The sequence below is a fragment of the Semicossyphus pulcher genome, unplaced genomic scaffold (assembly GCF_022749685.1).
Source record: "Semicossyphus pulcher isolate SPU_LCO1_2020_fin unplaced genomic scaffold, fSemPul1.0.p SCAF_5, whole genome shotgun sequence".
In the NCBI taxonomy this organism is placed as follows: domain Eukaryota; kingdom Metazoa; phylum Chordata; class Actinopteri; order Labriformes; family Labridae; genus Semicossyphus; species Semicossyphus pulcher.
Window position 1 is genome coordinate 7568212 of NW_027211726.1, and position 20647 is coordinate 7588858.

At 40.9% G+C, this 20647-nt stretch overlaps 1 protein-coding gene across 1 annotated transcript in view; it reads right to left on the bottom strand.

Moving 5' to 3' along the window:
• Positions 1-1815: 1815 nt before the first annotated feature.
• atp9b (ATPase phospholipid transporting 9B) overlaps positions 1816-20647 on the bottom strand; it is a 46543-nt gene continuing 27711 nt past the window's right edge. The window contains exons 15-29 of the mRNA XM_069681540.1: positions 18124-18375; positions 14663-14824; positions 14292-14384; positions 12119-12202; positions 10930-11100; positions 10579-10677; positions 10370-10459; positions 9891-10035; positions 8068-8132; positions 7587-7742; positions 7290-7354; positions 6541-6649; positions 6363-6420; positions 5261-5464; positions 1816-3628 (exon numbers count right to left, since the gene is read on the bottom strand). Coding sequence (XP_069537641.1) covers positions 3492-3628; positions 5261-5464; positions 6363-6420; positions 6541-6649; positions 7290-7354; positions 7587-7742; positions 8068-8132; positions 9891-10035; positions 10370-10459; positions 10579-10677; positions 10930-11100; positions 12119-12202; positions 14292-14384; positions 14663-14824; positions 18124-18375 — 1890 coding nt within the window. The 3' untranslated portion in view covers positions 1816-3491. The remainder of the gene's footprint in view (positions 3629-5260; positions 5465-6362; positions 6421-6540; positions 6650-7289; positions 7355-7586; positions 7743-8067; positions 8133-9890; positions 10036-10369; positions 10460-10578; positions 10678-10929; positions 11101-12118; positions 12203-14291; positions 14385-14662; positions 14825-18123; positions 18376-20647) is intronic.

The following is a 20647-nucleotide window of genomic DNA, read 5'->3' on the forward strand; positions in this document are numbered from 1 at the left end:
AGAATAAGTACTGATGTGAGTTTTTTCAACCTTAGAATTAATATCTACAGGGGAGCAACATGTCCTCCAACCCATTGATCGATAGTTCCTACCCTCGAACCCTCAGAAGTTAGTGCTTCAATCTATAACATGTGGTTATACCACATTACAACACATTACAACATGTGTAACACGTGGTTTACAAAGTGAAACAGCCTCCGTTTGTAAAGTTTAGGCAGCAAACCTTGAGGTTAGATCCAGAAAATAATTGAGGTTTGAGTTAAAATAAGAAAAGGTAGCTACATTAGGAAAATTATGTTTCTGTGTTAAAGTCTTCAGCTGGCTCCCTTTGTCACGGTGCACTCTTGATTTTCCCCACTTTCATTTGTTAACGGTTTGCTTCATCTGAGCGTCCAGTTTGTTTCTTTTTCTTTGGATTTTCACTTATTGTTGAGGTTGTATCTGTAGTCATCCATCTTTTCTGTGTTTGTTCAGCCATAGTAGATTACTGTTTACTCGCAACACTTGCAGAGACCGGAAAAGCAGCCGCTTAGCTCCGCCTACCCTCTCTGGCAGACCAACCACTGCTGGCTGATGGAAAACGCGTCACTAACTGGGCGCCGCTTGTGATTTTTTACATGAATGTCGCCACAGACACCCAGTCTGTAATACTGCAAATGCAAAGTCTTTCATCAGTGGGCCATAAGCTCAATCACCATTGTGTTACCTCATTCAGTGATAGATAGTGACTTAACAGATGTTTAGTTAAAAAAAAAAGTTTGAGATTATTACTTTAAGTAGGGGTGGAACAAAATATCAATATGGCAATATATCATCGTCCTGACTCATGCAATATAATTACCGATATGCTGACGCAAATTGTCGATATTTTAATTTACTAATATACGGCTCTCTCAACAGATTTCCCTGCGAGTTTGACTCACGCTCCTCGGTGTGGCGCTTATGACATGAATCAAAATTCATGATGTCACACAATAGTTCTGTAAATTAAATTTACAGACCGAAAACAAATACATCGTTTCACCTCAGTTTGTGTCAAATTATTTGAAACTGACACAACATTGGAGCGAATAAATACATGAATCCTGCACACTGGATATTATCGCTACTGTAGGCCACGTTTCATGTATCTTATAGCAAGTTACCCTGCTATTCCCGCCTCAAGAGTTAAGTTACTCATGTAACAAAACAGACGTCAGTGAGAGTTTTTGGTTTACCACAAGAGCCGTCATCCTCGACCACCACCTCTAAAGGACATTCTGGCCCCTGACTTTCACCTTTGCTCCCTTCAGAATTACTACAGCCACCGGAGGATAAACAAATAAACTCAGGCGAGCACGAAGAAGCTTTTCTCCTTCATTCAGTAAAAGTAAGAACAGTATACAAGGTTCAAACTGGGCAGTGTAGCTCAGTCATCCAAATAACAACAAGAAACACAGAGAGCAAACCGTTTGACTGGAGAGGGACTTTAAGGTATGACTCAGACAGTGAACGTTCTGGATTTAAAAGCTGATGGTTTTTTCTTTTGAATGTTGTCTTATTTACAAAGTGAGGACCGCATCAAAGGCTGTGAAGGTTTGTTAAGTTGAAGGGCATTTGTGTGATGTATCTATAAGGGCAGCTGTATTTTCATAAACTAAACTTGGAGAGAATGTTTGAAGATCAATTTTAATACCTTCATTTCTGTAACGCTCCTTTACTTTGAGCCACATCCTCTTCTGTCACAGACATTAGTCTCTACCTCCATCTAGTGGCCAAACAATGAACACCATCAAGTGTCTGCAGACACAGAAAAAGTGGAACTTTATGGCATGTGTCTTTCCTTTTATTAATCATTAATCAATAACAATATTATAAATAACAGACATTGTTAGAAATCGCAGTGAAGGACATGGAAAGCAAGTTCACGAGAAAGAAAACACACACACACACACACACACACACGCACGCACACGCACACACACACAGAACAAAGATCCCAACAGAAAACAGGAATCGACGTGGAATTTCTCTTCATAAGAACGTAAATCAGAACATTTAAACCTTAAATGCAATTTGCATTAAAGTGTCGCAGTCACACCGACGCTTTCCCTACTCACTACATCCGCCTACTTTTCTTCAGTCTCTCAGTGTAGCTACATTTTACAGCACGGTTGCCAACGTTTAAACTAAATACTTTGTTTAGGAACTCGACTCGGACTCAATTATGATCAGAAAAAGTGGCAACCTCTCCTTTTAAACATAGCTAAACTACTTCCTGTTTACTTGACTGTACATTTTTAAGATCAACTTCCTTCTGATTCTTTTTCCGTTGTGCTCGAACATCCTCATCACTTACAGTACACGGAGTCAATGATAAAACTCATTCCTCCTTCAAAATAAGAGCTGAATGTCAACGTCCGCTACAGGCCAAAGTCACATGAAGGCCCAGGGGAGTCATATTGTCAATAAAGGCCTAAAAATACACCGCTGATAGAGTTTCAGGGTCCTTCTTGTGACTTTTAAAGTACTTTTACCTTCATAGAATTGTTTCAGGATAGAGCAGCAGGACTGAAGCGCCTGGAGGTTCTGATCCGGCTGCAGAGGTAACAAGGAAAACCTCTGATTGTTGAACATCCAATGCTGTGAGATACATTAAAATACATCATAATGAGGCACAAACCGAGCTCCATGTCCCAACAGGAAGCCCGACAGACATCGTTAAAGTATGCAGGAGAATCAAGGCCAAATATGCAGACAATACAACACGTGATGTTGCTATGGAGTGCTGGTTTTATATAGAGACGATGGATGATGGTCATTCGCTGTCTTGTACATGTAAAGCAGCAAACACAGTTTGAAGCGAAATCCAGCATTTTCTTTGTGACTGTCATCTTGATGTTTCTGTAATGCACGTTTCTAAGAGAGGGAGTGAGGTTCACACGGACAGCTGCAGGACTCAAAGCTGCATGTATTTACAGTAACGTAGGAAATATATGATTCTTTTTATCCCTTAATGCAACTCAACACTGCTCACAGATGCAGATGCAACTGTAGTAAATACCCAGAATAAAAAATAACACTTAAAAAAAGTCCACATATAAAAAGTTTAACATTGAAAGAAATGCATCAGAAGTGTATAAAATGACGTATGAAGCTGATCTGGTTAAAACTAAAGAAGGCAAATTGACCCTTTCTGACAAAACGGGGTCCCGTGTTTCTGTCAGGCCTTCCAAGTGCAGTCACTGACGCCTTCTTCATCGTCTCCTCTGCATCCTTTTATAGTCTTTTTCCTATGTGCTCTGTTTTCTTCAAGTTATCCCAAGTCTCAGTGACATCAATCAAGGTTCATCATTTGTCTCTTTTGTCGATTGTTCCAGTGGTTCCTCGACCTCTCCGCAGGTCGCCTCGCACGTCACTGAAGATCAGTGAGTAAAAAAAGTGCTGAAAATAGAAAAAAGCTCAGAGAAGCAGGAAACTACAAAAACAAACCGGGTAATCCGAGTTTCGGCTCACGAGGAGAGTTTGGAGTAGCTCGGAGGGGAAAACTTGCGCTTCAGGTATTTGATTATGTAGAGAGGAAGACAGCTGACCAGCGTGATGGCGGACACCTTCCACAGGAAAGGCCAAGTCGTGATGAAGGACAAGTCTGGGAGGGCGAACAGAGGAGAAACAGATTAGGTGCACACGTCTTAGTGAGTGCACGGGGTGGTGAGCGTCCAGTAAAGTCATGCACGAGACGACATAGCTTGTTACAGGCAACATGAGAAACAGTGTCGAAAGTCAGATGCAGGTCTTGATGTGAAGGAGTTTTTTTGTCTGTCAGAGAACTTAATGAAAACTAAATAGTGATGTTAATGACACGACACAAACGAGACAAGATACAAGTGCAAAAGAAAACCACGCAAATGAAACAGACATAACATAACATAACATACAGATATATTCATGAGGGGAATGAGGACATGAACATACAGGCTGCACACCTACCAAGAAAAGCTCCAAAGGACACCCTGCCTATGCCTGTGGCCGACATACAGAAGCAAAAGAAACGCAGCAGAAAAAGGAGTGAGAGCAGGAAAAGGTTAGCAGTGAAACAGAAAGAAAGAGAGGAAGAGGAGGAGCAATAAAAGCACAGAGCTGACGGCTGAACGGCTGCACAACACTTGGCTGTCAGGTAGCGCTACATCCAAGTCAACAGAAGCAGGTGCAGTGATGAAGACCGTGGCTCCTTAAAGTGCTCAAATCATTCAATACTGGACGTAAAAAAGTTAAAGCTGTCCGTCTGCTGTTTAACATCTCATTAGTATCTTCAGTCAGCAAACATGAGAGAAAGTCACAGCTGCAAGTAACGTCAAAATACTGTAAAATTCGGTGCATAAGACTTTTAATCTGAAAAGTGGGCTGCATCCGATATCCTGGTGTTAGCAAGATACCAGTATAAAATGCAGAGAGGTATTTTATTGTGTTACGGTATTTTACCCAGACAGTGGCGCTATAATCTAGCCAAAGCTTCGTCACGGACATGCACCGCCATGATCGCTTAGTGCAGCCGCAACTTTGAAAACAATCAACATTACCGTAGGCTAAGCTCAACTATCGCACCAGCAGCTAGCAGGACTGCAAACTCAACATGGCGGAAACAGATGGTAGGCTGCAATTTGTGTGTTTTGAATGTGTTTCAAATGAAAATAAATTGAAATAGTGTTGAAATAACTTTTTTTTTTTAATCAATGAATAGTTATAGAAAACCTTTTCCCCTCTGGGAGACACCCAAAAACAGACTGCGTCCTCTATTTGGGTGCGACTTATATTCCGGATTTTACAGTATTTTAGTAATTTTTCAAGGAAGGATGAAAAATAATCTTTACAGCTCCTGAAAAGTGAGTATTTGCTCTTTTTGTGGACCCATGAGAAACTAAAGTGAAGCTTCTTTGGGGTTAGGATGGTTTGGTGAACTGAACAAGCACTTTGAAGACTGCAACTTATGTTGAGGGACAAGAATATTAGAATTTTAAAAAGATTTTAAAGAAAGAAAAATATCCTAGAATAATCAAAACAGGAAATAATGATCTGGTGTCTCCGTAACAGAAAATGCCTAAATCTTGTCTTTTGTAACTTTACAACACTGTAATGTTTATCTGACGGTTTTTTTGGGAAGCACAGGTTTTATCAAACATAAAACTTTTAAAAACTACTTTCATAAATGCATTTCTTTAAGATATAAGTTTTATATATAAAAACTAGAAGCTTGTGAGAGAAAAATAAAAAGTTTACTTACCAAAGTACTCGTTGAGGAAGGCGAGCGAGGCCAGGTAGCAGCCCAGGCTGAAGAACTCGGCCACCACCATGAGCCAGTGCCAGGTCCGGATCGTCAGCGCCACCATCAGCAGCTCGGTCAGGATGAGCGCTGTGAAGGAGATGGCGACCACGTGCACGAACTCCGACTCAAACAGCACCAGAGCGCCGTACATGAGGATGCCCCCTGGTGGCGCAAGAGGTAATAATAATAGTTATATAACTTAAGTTTATTTTAGTTGAAGGAATGTTGTTGTGTCTGTGTTTGGACGCTTTCCTGCAGGACTTTTATGACATTTTCTTTCATGCATTCTTTCCACTCCACATTTTCCCTCAGGTCTGCCAGGCACAGAACAATCAGGTGACGGGACATCGAGTTAATGATGAAAGTGTGGAGATAAGGGCTGATTTAATAACTTTATTTATGAGGGTTACGATGCACAATGATCCCCAGTGTGTCTCCTTCTGCGTCAACATCTTTAAGCCTCGAGACGCTCACTCATCTTTGGGCGCCTCCTGTATCTTGATAGCCTTCTTAATTCATCATAACACCACACAAATTGAGCCTAATCGCCTATAACTGATCACATAATTGCTTTTTTCATACAGTCTTCATACACTGCATTCCAGCGAGTCAAACTCTGTAATAAATGAAGCCAGATTGGTGCCTAATAAACGTCTTTGTGTGTCTTTTTTCGTCCTCCACAGACCTGCTTTTGGCCTTTAATTAAAAACCTCGAGCTGTCAGGAAGTCACGCTCGAGCGGGAACATAGATCTTTCTCACACGCTGCATGGCTTAGCGATTACAGAAATATCGATTTACTGGACAGACAAAAGGCTGCATGTAAAAGCGGATGGCGGTTGGAAACTTAAGATACTGAGAAAGTGACTGTCTGTGAGTTTGAAGGGGCCTGGTATTAAAGAAGAAGAAATGATGAAATGCTGGTTGAAGAGCTGGTTTGACAGTCTGCACAACCAGACAGCTCTTTAGTTACAGATACGGTCATGTAAAGGTTATTTTTTATGAAGCTACGGTATGAATACGCCAGACACAGAACATTAAGAATGAGTCGGTGCTCCTTACCTTGATACACGCTGATCAAAACCCAAATGAGGAAGGTTTTGAAGGACAACGAACGCCCCTGAAAAACAAAAACATCCATGAGTGCAACATTCTGCACCTTCACATCTTTGCAACCTGCTAAAAGTTGTAATTAAAAAGAAAATGTGGATAAAGTGCATTTTTAAAAAAGGAACTGTACCTTGGTGAGGTCTTTATAAAGCTCTGGGTAAAGGAGAGCCATCTCTGGCTTCACATCTTGGTCCAGAACCAAAGAGAACACAGGGAACATGGTGTACATGGTGGCATACCTGCAGAGAACGAAGCAGTGATCAGAGAGAAGTTTCATTTGGGCAGGGTAACAAAAGCACATGCTTATATCATCAAATATGTCCACACTTAAGCTCATGAAAGGTTGCTCATTAGCCATGATTAGCCTCTTTATATCTTGTCTTCCAAAAGACTGTAAGTGACTAAATAACATGTATAATGCTAACAGGCAACTGGGGCTACTTTTGATTATGCTAACATATCGCCTAACTTCTCCACTCGTGTCTCTTCTTGCGTCTTTGCTCCTCCTGGCGCGAATGTGAGAGATTAAAGGAGGAGACATGAGGACAAGCTGCCAAATAAGAGTCCTTACTTCAATATAATGAGTTTCAAGCTATGTTAAGCTAAGGATACAACAGTGTTTCCTTTCTCTAAGCCCCTCCAGAAGCCTCCTCTCTCCTTGTTCTCTCAAGCTGCATTTAAGGGATCGTAAGTTCCTCCGGTACGACAGAGGGGGAACAATTTACGTGTCACAGACACAGAGAAGCACATGTTAGCATAATTAAAAGCAGCCTCAGAGGCTGTTAGCACAGCCAGCATGTGAGCTATGCAGGAGTGACTGGGTGAATCTGTGATGTGGTGGCTAAAACTACATCCTTTAATGTTTAGAAAGGTACATACCCAACCATGAGGAAACCCTGGTACAAGGGCACAGAGGCAAAGTAGAAGACGGAGGAGAAGACGGCCTGAGGAAGGAACATGAGTCATAAAGTTAGTTCAAGTTTTAGTAATAAACTTTATTGTCCACGATGTGGTGAATTGTCTTTGGCTGCAGCATACAGCGCACATTAAAAAACAACTGAAAACAGACATTTAGAACAAAACATCAACAAACTTTATAAAACACAGATGTTCATGAAAAGCCCCAAAAAGTTTTCAGCACAAAATACAAATATATTTGTTCAGTGACGAGTGTACCTGCATGGCGGAGATGATCATGCCTCTGTGCATGACGAACTGCCCCAGCGCCGCAGAGCGCTTGTAGCTGTTCCTGCCGTGAACCATGAGCAGGCGGCCGATGTGCTTAAACTGAGTGATGGAGAAGTCTGCGGCCAGAGACGCCTGCTTCCCTTCCTGTTTACACACAAAGACGCAATGCTACTGCGGGGTCGTAAAGCACGACTATTTAAGAGCCATCTGCTTCTGAGAGACAACGCATGCAAACCTACAACTGAAAAAAGGCAGAGAAAGTGTATCTGAAGTTTGAAAGAAAACACAGGCGCCATTAGTTTTAAGAAACCTGTGGACGATTTTCAAAACTAAAAACAGCTTCTGTTCAGACTAATGTTTTACTTCTTAATGAATTAAATGCTTATTATGTTTATTCAGGTGTTTTGGAAGGAGAGCACCGGAGGTCTGAAAGAAAAGCGAGTTGATGTAGTTTGTCGGTTGCCTTTACCTTTCCTTCAATTCCGATCCCACAGTCTGCAGCCTGAATCATACTGACATCGTTTCCTCCATCACCTGTCAGCAAATGAGATAAAACATGTTTTAAAAAGGCTACACAATATTTATATATAATATACTATACTATAACATACAGCTACGCCTGAGGTTATAAAAGTATCTGACTTTGCTGGCAGCTTCTCTTTGTGAGCTTTGACTGCCATCTTGTGGACATAATGAGTAAGACATGGTGACAATATGTGTTACAATAATATAAATCTAGTCTCTCAGCTTGAATGCCTTTTGTGCACCTTGCTGAATATCAGTGCAGTCACAACAAGGACGTAGCAGTTCAGTTTATAGGCAGTAGTAACTAATTCACCTTCTCAATCCACTGAACTTTTTATTTGATAAACTGTTAAATGGATTGTTTGACATTTTGTTTAACATTTTCCCTCCTAAGGGACTGAGATGAATCTACACAGATATTTCCCCCCCTGACAGATCTCTCAGGCTAGATCTCTATTTACAGATTCTACATAGAAATGCTGAATCTGTAGGCAGGGACGTGGATTTTAGGGATGGCAAGTGTTCTGGTTTCCGTTTGTAGTCCGAGTAATATTGACCAATCAGGTATCAGCAGGCTGCGTCATATGAGGGAAAAACAGTGTGGAGAGCAAAAGCAGGTGGATGGTAAAGCGGCGTAATGACATCCCGGCTCCCATCAGCATCAGCTTCTTATTAATCTCTATAAACACACATCTGCATGCTAACAGCTAACAATCCGTTCTAGATCTAAAATTCTGCTTGAGACAAATTCCCTTGACCCTGTGTCACAAAAGCCATTTGGTGTTTAGATTTCCAGACGTCCTTCAATGCATCAGGAACGATTGATCCGACCTCCGTTCAACAAATGTTAAAAGTAGTAGTTTTCTTCTCCTCTTGAGGACAGACCTGACAAAGCTTCATTTTTACTTTTTACTAATCTGCATCATGATGTTGAATTTCAGCAAAAGTAAGACCCGTTAATAAAAGTCAATCACAAGAAAAACACGTTTCTTTTTTGGGTTCATACCGCTGACATAAGCCAGAGTGCAGCCTCTGTAGCCCTTTTTACACTGCGGTTCCTCCTCAGCGCTGTAACGAAGCTCTGTCCTCATGCCACCTTTGTCGTTCTACATTGGACCAAGCAACGCCGGCGTAAAGCCGCCCCAGTGTGTGTTTTTACAAAGCGTTACAGTGTTGCAGAAGCAAAACATGCGCAAGGTGTAAACAAACAAGGCGTGCTTTAAATACACACACACACACACACACACACAGCACTGTTCCGTCCTGCTGGCTCTGCAGTTTACACAGATGTTGTTTCGCCTCTGTTACCACCTCCGATGCCGGCTCATAGGTGGAACGACTTCGCCCCACCATTACGGAAGACGGAACGAAACAGAGGTGTAATAATCCCGCCTTGAACTGGCAGTGTAAAAAGAGCCTGTGTAAACTGAGCAGAAACAGATGAGCGGGCGTTCTCCCGGGGGATTTAATGAACCAAGAAATGACGCTGTTTATTTTGCAGACATATCTGAAGGGGCAAAATTCGCTTCACTTTTGATCTGAACACACGGTCGCTTCTCAAGCTGCTAAACAATGCAGCACACGAAAAAGGAAGTCTTGGCTGGAAGTTGTTTATCGCTAACTGCTGGCTACACGCCCGGCATGTTCACCGTTGTCCTCAGAGGCTATAATGTCGTCAGACTATAGCTGACGGGTTCCGAGATTGGATCGGAGCTAACACCCGTCCAGGCTTTTAATGATGCTTCCGAAGTATCCGTCAACACCCACCTATGGCGCAGGTTCTGTTGGCCGTGTGCTGCTGGAGGAGCGTGACGATCTGGGCCTTCTGAGTCGGGGAGCAGCGACAGCAGACCACCGCCGGACACTGACACGCCAGCTCTACGAACTCATGTTCGTAATACCGCAAGCAAACCTGCAACACAGAACAAAGCTTATTAGAGCTAAAAGTGAGATGTTTTTACATGTAGACCATATGTGTAAAAACACTGATCCGGTTCTCTTCCTGCTAAAGTCCCACTTAGCTGTTACAAACAAGTTCCATTTGTTTTGTCTCATTAAAAATGACCAAGATGTTTTTGTGATTCGTTTCCCTCTCCAAATCCTCGAGGCTTTATTGAACTCTAATGTGTTAGTTTTGGCTGAGAAGTACTTTTTATTCTTTCATTGCATGTTTGGCTTCATCCTCAGCATCATCTGCTGCAAAAGGGAAATGTCACTGTGAGCTGCTCTGTGTTGTGTTGTTGTACCTCTAAGGAGTCTCCAGAGATGACCAGAGCACAGTCATGTTTCCTTCTGAAGGCGTTGAGCTCCAGATGGGCCTCTCCGCGGTTTGAGACCTGCTCGAGAGCCACATGATACAATTAGCTGTGAGGATATCAAGGCTTTTTGTCATCGCTCATAAAACCGGTGCTTTATTATAACATCAAAGTGCAGGGGAAGAGTAAAAACTGCGTACGGGTTTGAAGACGTGGATATCTTGGCTTCTAGACACCAAGTGGGAGCTTTTAGCGATGCATGTAGCCGTCTCAAGCTTGTCCCCCGTTAGCATCCAGATCTGAAAGGAAAACAAGATCAACATACAAGTGGGCTGAAGATATGGCTTCAAAAACAGGACAGTTCTATTGACTTTAACATTGTTGCATTTTAAGGACCGTAAATACAACAAATTGCCAACATAAGATTGTCATTTTCCTAATATTTGTGTATCTGATTGACCCTAAAATACTGTTGAGATATAGAGCGTTTATATCTGTTTCTCGGCAACAGATTTTAACACCATGGCAGGAGGGTTTATCTCCTTGCTAACCTTGATTCCAGCGTTTCTGAGCAGCTCCAGCGTGGGCCTGACGTCTGCCTGGAGCTGGTCTTCCACACCGGTGAGACACAGAAGCTCCATCTCCCTCTCCAGGCTCTCCACCACTGCTGCGACCTTCAGGCCCCGGTCATGGATGCTCAGCTTGGCCTGGTTGTAGCGGTTCTGTACAGAAAGGGAGGCGAGAAAAAAGGGAGATAAACTAGGAGGACATTTTATGATAAAAGGCTGTTATAATAAATGTATCAAGACAATAGAAATTAAATTCAGAGCAATTTTATCCCACAATTCTGCTGTTTAAAGTTATCAATTCTAAAACCAAAGTAATAAAGATACTGTGATACTTAGTTTTTGATTATTACTTACAGTGTTAGGTATTAGTTAATGTATTATTTTACTTTATTACACGACTGTGTTAAATACTTGATTCTGATTGGTTAATAACAGCATTCCGAGGTCTGTTATTTCTCAATAGCAGACTGTTGCTATGAAGAACAGACCGTTGCTAGGGATCCAGCTCTAATCACACACTCCAGAGGACTAACTGTAATCATATCAATCCGCCAAAAGAAGTCTGGTAAATTTGACATCGGAACAAAAGAAAAGGGACCAAACAGCGGAGAGAAAGCAACAAAGGTTAAACTATGCAAAAACTAAGGCTATGGCAGAGAGGTCTACAAAACTGAAGACGGCACATGAACTAAACATCAAACAGAACACAGTACGGGATACTGTTGTGTTTAAAGACGGTGAATGGAAAAGGAGATGTCAACAGACTCTGACAGTGACGAGACAGAAAACCGCACCTGTTCATCGTGTCTTACTTCACCATCAGTGGAAATGCTTCCATTTAATGTGAGTAATATTAGCTCGGTTAGCTCCTTTTAAGACGGTTAAAGACTTAACCGTTGCTATGGACGCAGCTCTCGCTGGGAGTGTAACAGGCTACTTTTAAAAGGAAAACAGAAAGATAATAATTTCGTAAATAAAAAGCGGTGTAATAGGTGGGATAATGTACAGTGAGCAGGCTGTTATAGTGGAATGGAAGCCCGACAGGGTGAACACGAACCAAGAATAGACATCTTAGCTCTATTATTGAAGGCAATAATTAAAGAAGAGTTAAGTAAGGCACGTAATGAGAGCTAGATAAATAGATACAGAGCACATACAATAGGGCTTATACCTCAAAGTCCTGATACTGCTCCTCAGACAGAGACTTCTTGGCGACCACCAGCGTCCTCAGGCCTTCTCTGGCCATGTTCCCACACTGACACAAGAAGAAGAAGGAAAGATGTTAATAAACAAGGATGCATATTAAGGAGGATTTTCCATTCCAAGCATTTTTCTAAAGCTTAATTTCACAGTTGAATTTGAAGCTTTGAGATAGTTTACATAAATGTTCATGTCTTTTCCCAAAGATGAATCAAATCAAATAGAGGGCAGATGATCTGTCCTATCAGAGCAGCTGCAGTATAAGAACACCATGTACAGTGCCGTCAATAGCAGCATATTGTTACCAACACCAAAGAAATCAATAGTGAATAACAGCGCCTCGGGTGCAATTCAGAGGACACAGTAAAACAATGGGATGGATGGCGGTTTATTTTTGATATGAAACACCAATGGGGCGAATCTGTCCTGTTGATTGGTTATTGACGAGCAGAGTAACCGTAGCGCCGGCTGATTTGACAGCGGGATATTACAGCCAACAGGACATCATTAGCACCATTGTTCAAGAATATGACATACTGTAATTACCACAACTTTATGTAGGTCACTAATTAAATCAAACGCTGCCCCCAGAGCTAAATGACTCAATAATGCCAATATAATTATGAACATACGCACACAAGACCTTCGACCACCAAACGGGTGTAGACACGGCTGCTGATCTCTGCATGAATGTCCTGATTACAGGAGAGTGCTAGACTGAAAAATGATCACTCATAACAGCAGAACAGCAAATGTTCTATCCAAAACAAACATGATAAATATGGGTAAATTAATACAAATAATATAGATGATGACCTAAATGTTAATTTCAGAGAGCATAAATAGTCATGTACAGTATCATGTTACTGCTCTGCAAACAACGAGTAAACAGCATCTAGATTTCTGATCTTGCAAAAACTTAAGATTTAAGATGAGACGTCGCTGCTGGGTCAAACGTGCAAATTAAACTTTAAGATTCAGTTTGTCGTTGTATACCTCCTAAAAGCTCCTAGTTTTCTTCTTCCATTGCATTGGGGGAGTAAAGTGTAGTAGCACACACAATAATCTAGTGTTTGTTTTGTATGCATACTCACTGCTTTGGATATTATGTCTGTTTTTCCATTGTGGTGTTCAAGTCATATCATATAGTGTGATTTAGAGTGCAATTATGAGCAACCAAGCCTGTCAAGTCAGCCCCACACTATTAACTCAGAGTCAGTTTCTCTTGGTGAAAGGAAGTGTCAGCAGATGGTTGGCAAAATCTAATAAGACACTAGTACCACCAACTCTTGTCAGGTTGTTCAAAGAAAGTTACTAACTTACCATCCAATCATAAGGACGTCACAGTACTGAATTTTTCCAACCGCGGTGAAACACGCCACCCCCAGACGGTAAAACATCATCAACATGAGTGAACACAGCATGAGTGGTGGAAACGCAAGTTTATCATCACTACTAAGTTTGTTTCCTTAATTGTTGAAATGTATGGAAGCCCTTAGCGGACATGCATCCATATATTTTATGTACCCTGTTTTCCCGTGATAACGAGTTCTTTCTGGTTGTTTTCTCAAGATCTCGACTTATTTTTCTTGTTATCTCAGGAAAACAAAGCTTGTTTTCTCGTGATAACGGGATAATTTTTTGGCAATCTAGAAAACAAAACAACAGGCTGGTCACTGATATTACAGACCAGAACATGCCATGCTGACATTGCCCACACTGATGAGAGAAGTTAAGCCTGTTTCTTTGTTCGTTTTGTGCTTTTACAACTCTGGGGTACGAGTTATGATCATCTGGCGTTATGGTGGTCCCGCGACGTTATCTCATGATAACGAGATAAATAAGTCGAGATCTCACGGGCTCGTCTGCTCTGATTAAATGCGCAGAGTGTTGAAACAGCGGTGCTCTGACAGACAGGTTTCTTTTCTGATTACTGTGATTTTAACAAGAGTTTGTTGTTCACGATGTGTCGTTCCATATGGGAAGATGAGGTGTGCCCCTGTGACGCATGGATAGGGAGTTTACTGCGTCCCTTTAGATTTTAACTGTTGTTATGTATGTTAACTACAAGAATTTGTGTTCTTCCCTTTCTCTGGACATTTAATCCTTTTAATGTAAAGATTTGCAACACAGCTTTAGTTTACCTCTTCTTCCAACCAGTCGTTATACTGGACGATGCTCGCCATGGCCACATCAGCACCCTTCATGTAGAAGGTGATGTCTCCTGTCGACTCCTCCTGAATAAAATCACAATGACAATAAGTGGATTTTCCTTTTGCAGGAAATGCAGAATAATGTAAAAAGCGGGTTCTGTGCAGTTCTAAACAAGAGAAGGAAACAGGAGGGAATAAAGAATAATAGTGGGTTTGACATCAAAAGAACTACAATACACAAGTTGTAAAGTACAAACTGACACACACGGAAACAAAAACACTGAATATGATGATTCAGCACCAGGAACACCACACAGGAAGCAGCATCCATTCATCATATTGTTTCATAAAACACCACACACCCTGACGATGATGCCCATCCTCTTGCTCTCTGAAGTGAAGGGGAAGATCTGCAGGATGTAGAAGGAGAGCATCTGTCCAGAGGGAGTCTTCAGCTGCAGGGAGGTCAGGTCTCTGTTCACCAGGGTCAGGCCGACGCTCTCTGTCCACCGCACCAGCTCCACCTGAGGAGAACACATGAAATAAACCTTTTATTGAAGCCTTAAGACCACAAACTTTGATATTTTGACACCTACAAAATGAAATTTATGCTTCAACTTTTACAAAAACATAGCAATGCGAAAAATTTTAGACGGAATGGATTGAAGTTTCATGGGGACCTTAATTTGCAGGTTCTTCATCAAAGGATTTACAAAGCATTTTATCCATTTTTGAAGAGTATCCTGGTGTATATTTCAATATTTTATTGAGAAAAACAAGTGTTACAAAATATGAAACAGGTTAACAAGGGGGTTAATTAAAAACAAATGTAGACCGTAGGCTGATTGAATCAAATTCTCCTGTCCTCTGACATACAAGGCTCGACAGGGTTTGGGTATCTCCAGAGCTGCGGAGCTCTCCTCATTCAGCTCCTCATAAGTGTTTTTCTGTTTCTCTTTCCTCTTTCTCTCCTCAGCAGGAACTGCAGCCCCCGAGTGAGCCTTCAGCTGCACACGACTCAATCCTCAATGGGTTCATTTTCAATTTGCTCACTCAAAGGTTGTTATTATACTCTGACCTACAAATTGGAACTTCCTGTTAATACCCCATCATTTCTCCCGCTCCCCCTTTGAGCTCCGTAAAAAGGGCTGCCTATATTTACTTAACACACATCTGTGTGTCATTATCCTGGTGTGTGTGTGTGTGTGTGTGTGTGTGTGTGTGTGTGTGTGTGTGAGTGTGATCCCAAACCTCCCTCTAAAATCTATTTTATTAGCTCTACAGAAACTATTTAAGGCTTTGTCAACTACGATACAAACTGCAGGTTAATTATTTGTTACAGCTGTAATATAAAAAAATCTTAATGAGCCGACCTGCTTAAACAACCTGATCAATCATTTCAACTGTGTTCAACATGTTCTAGTGATCAGGCAAATCACAATAGCAGCACTGCCATTCAAGAGAGGAATATATTTTGGTTAGTTAAACGCACTTTTACTACTTTGGAATCTGAAGGAGTAATACTATATGTATCTAGTTCTACACATATATTTACTACTTCTAGTTTCAAGTATTTATGGTGTGAAATTAATTTTAAAAAAAGAAGAAGCTGAGTTCACAAACTTACTTAGCCGTTTTTTGCGCTGGGAGCGCCGTCGATTTCTATTTCAGAGCACGTCTCACCGGCGCTTACTGTTGCTAGGTTACAAAAGTCGTCTCGCAGCACTTCCGCTTCCCTTAGTAGCGACTGTTAAGTCTGATTTAAATTGCTCTGTATGCTTAATATTTGCTTTAATTCAAGGACATTTTACAAAGAAAACATAAAAACAATTTAAATGAATCGTGTCCTTTCATTAGCAGCAGCTCTAGACCTGGAAATTTTACTCTCGAAAAAAAACGAAAGGATTAGCTTCTCCTCCGCCATTGTTGTTGACAAAGTTGATATCGTAAGTCCCGCCCCTACTTGATTTTGATTGATCGTGAAAGAAGTGACATTGACGAGCGCGGTTGTGTTTATTATTTTCTCGATTAATTGCTTAGTTGTTCCGTCAAAAAAACCAACAAATAGAGAAAATTCAGTCGATCAGTGTTTCCAACAGTAAAGATAACGTGCCGTTTTGTCCACAGCCAAAACATATTCAGTTAACTGTCAAGAGGAGTAAAAGAAACCAGGAAAAGAAAAATCTGATTTAACAGGTTGAAATCAAATATTTAACAAATAAATCACTTTTATTATATAAATATTGTGTTAAATCACATTGTACCATTATCAATTCATATAACAATGACTTAAATGTTGAAAATATACTTCACTTATATACTGCATATTAAGGATTCTGTCTACAGCCCTCGAGGTACTCCTACTCTTCCTTACTGATTCTGCCTGTTACATCCAATTGTAATTGATAAAGCACCCACTCTCCTGTGCATGGCAGTCATTAAAGGCTACAGTCAGATGCTCTTGTCTGATATTACGAGGGTCAAAGGTCACTGGAGGACTCTGTTTGCAGCCTGGCTGACCAGCAGGTCAGATGACCTCTGTTCTGCCCTCTGCGGCCGGCCCACTTCATCTCCTTAATGACGGCTCATTACATTAGAGAGGCTGAGCGGAGAAAGCCAGGGCCAAACACACTATCACTAACAGAGGTTTCTGTGGCCAAGATCAGATGCTGCAGGCAGAGGAGAGAAAGAGAGAGAAGTGGAAATAAAAGGACAGAGACAGAACAAAGAATATAGTAGAAGGGGAAGGGAGAGCTGGAGCAACAATCCCAGACCACCACCTCTCATCGTCTCTGAGAGAAAATTAAATATTGATCAATCCAAGCAGTGTGAGACAATGTAGAGAGCGGAGATAGAGCAGAGTGAAAAGGGATATAAATAAATATACACATCAACTCTGCGGGAGGACAGACTAGCAATCAAAAAGAAGATAAAAAGGTGGCGAAAGATAAATCTGAGTTTTCCATTTTGCTAGACTTGGCTGAGGGTTCGAGGCAAACGATGCAAGTTTCACATGTCATGGGTGATAAACATGTCAACAGTTGAGAACAGGGTGCATACGGAAGATGAATTACCCTTCAATATACATTAAACATCTATTAAACAAACAAAAAGGGTAACCTTTCAGGTTAAAAAATATGCCTCTGTGTTCCCAAACCTCAATTATCCTCCTTGGATTTCTCTATTGATTAAAAAATATACACAATAAGCTTAATTAAAAGACTCAGTCATATAAGCTTCAACTCTTGGGATTCCGGGATAAACAGCCAGAGGAGAGGAAACCGAAGCGACGCCTTTGGGGATCATTTTTGTGCTGCATTCTTCCGTCAGTTAGCAGTAAATTCTCAGGAAGCACATACAGACAATTAAATAGCTTAACCTCTACGAGGAGTTCATGACCTCTGACTCTCTGTCCATGAAATGACTATCATGACAAACCAGGGTTATTTAGGATAACCAATAAAACGTATTTACTTTAACAGAGAGGAAACTGTAGAGAGGCACACAGGGTTTGCTCCTGATAATCTGCCATCTTTAGTCTTAGAAGAGCAGATATTTATGAAACTGTGTCTGGATCTAATCCAGATATGACACACTTTAAATGACAAGTGTGAGTGAAGCCATTAAGCAACAACTTGCTAGTTTATAGTTGTTCTTTTGGCAGAAAAAAAACACTAAAAGATATGGATAAAAAAAAAAAGAAATACTAGATCTAAATGATGGCAACGTCTGATCATCTTGCAAGCTGCATCCCTCCATTTATCTTTTGATTTCTGTTTTAAGCTTGAAGTGCTAAAAAAAGCTCCCCGTTTGTCATATTTACCTCATCAGGGCTGGAGGCCTGGTAGGTGCGGTTGTCATCGCTGTAATCCTGGTCAGCTTCCGCAGATTCCGTCTCCCCGTTTACGCCCGTGTGTGACTCGTAGACGGGCGTGACGTTGTGACACAAGGCGATGGCTTTCACGGCCTCGTGGATGCGGCTGCTGACACTCTTTCGGACTTTTGGGGCAGAGGACTGGGTCTTTCTCGAGGGAGTGGAGCTGGTGGTGGTACCGCTTGAGGGCTGGGAGGTCCCCTGACATGACAATAAATAAGTGTCAATCAATGATCTGTAGCTTAAAAAAAGCCTGGCATATGTTGACTTCAGACTTCCAGAACAACAAACAGGAGAATGTTTTGATCATTTATATATGGATTGGTATTTGATGCCATCATCGCTGAATCATGAGGGTTGTGTACCAAAGTTTTCAAGCACCAAATTACATTTTATTGTTGAGGCTAACATTTTGAAACAAAAATCCTTGTAAAAGACATCCAGAGAAGCTACTACAAACCAAACTTAAAGATAAGCAGCCTTAATGTCTATACATGATAACATATTAAATATATAACACTCAGTTTTCAGAGCTCGAAGATGTTAAAAATACAATGAAAAGTATGTGATCCATACATAAAGCAGACATCTAGATCTGATCCTATACTTGCAGCCACTTCACTCGGACACCCCTTTCAAGCTAAATGACACAGCGAGGGGAAGTCGTGTATCACCGTCTTTATCGTGTCATATCTGGTTTGCGGCTCTTTTGTGTGTGCCGCCGTTTTGACACCAACCATCAGTTTAACTGGGTGGTGACAAGCGAGCAGGCGGACAGCCCACTGTGCCAGCTGTGTTTGACACGGCCGATTTGCTCTACTGAAGCATTTGATTTTAGCTTATTATTAACCTTCAGTCCTTCCAGGCGGGGTAAGAGGGGCGTAGGGAGTACAGTAAGGACGCAAGATGACAACCTTTATCTAGAGTGACTGAAAGATCAATGAACACATCATTAAGTTATGTTGTCAGACATGTTCTGTGTAGGAGTGGAGGATGTTAGTGAATGCATAGCAGAGTTAGTGATCAAAGAAAACACTGGAATACTTGCTTCCTCACCATAGGTTTACACAGATCTGTTGTCTAACAATACTATACTACGGAAGCCCTCAGCAGACATGCATCCATACATATTATTTACTCCCTATTTACTTTATTATTCCCGTTATAATCATAGTAATTTCCTGTTGTTTTTTGGAGATCTCGACTTTTATCTCATTATCGCGAGAAAGGCGACCATAACTTGTTTCCCCAGAGTTGCAAAAGTCACAAAACAAACCTAGAAACAGGCTTAACTTCACTCATTCGTGTGGGCAATGGCTGCATGGCATGTCGTAGTCAAGCAACATCACATGAGAAAGAGTACGGAGTATCATCAACGTGCCGCTATCGAATCATAGTCGTGATGATATTCAGTACATCACAACCTCGAGTGTGATACTGCTTTTATACAACAGCTACACAAGCGACAAATAGTAGTGAAAAGAAATAAAGAACTCCACCAACTCAACTAGCTCCACAAATAAACTGAAACTGAACTTTTGTTGCCAAGCAACCCAAACATTTTCCTGCTCTCTGTGTCTACAGGTTACCACAGATCAGCTGTTTTTTATCATGTTCATTTACCTGTTTGTTTTAATGTATCATCAACCAGTGAAATAAGAGTCTGCTGTGTGATTCAGAGGAACCAGCTTGATTAATGTAGACAGCATTCAGAACACCTGGCTGAGGCGGAGTGATGTTCTCTATATCAGCACTCATGGAATGCCTTTTGTCCAATCAGGTTACTTGGTCAGAACTAACTGTTGTATAATCTGTTATATCGCTCGACTCTTCCTATTTTATCTTACACCGTCCAGCAATTCTTTTAAATTTCTTTTATATTTATTTTGTTTTTCGGTTTTGTCTCTGCTCTCATCTCTTTTATTCCTCTGTTCATTTTATTTCAGTATCTGTGTAATATCATGTATGTGGATTCTCTTGGTAGTACAGCACTTTAGTCAGCATGAGTTGTTTTTAAATGTGCGCTATAAATAAACTATCTCCTGGAAAATATCTTATCTCGACATAACTAGAAAAATAACGTGAGATCTTGAGAAAACAACTGATATTAACTCGTTATCGTGAGATAAAGTAAAGTATTTAAAGTAAAAAAGCAAAAGAATGGATGTTCAAGCTTGTCAAACGTAAGAAGACGCTACTTTTCTTTGTTATATATGTGTTTTGGATTGTTATTAAAAATAGCAAGCAAAATTCATTACAGTCACTTCTGGGAAATTATGGAAAAAATTTTGTTGTATTTTACAGACAAAACAATAAATCAATGACAAGAACATAAGAATAATGACAAAAAAAGTAGTTGCTGTCCTAATCTAGATGGAATACTGTTTAAACTATGATGTGAATACACTTACAACAAGAGTAGTAACTTGTAATTACGTCACTGTGACAGTAAAGAAGCAGCAACAGAGTAAAA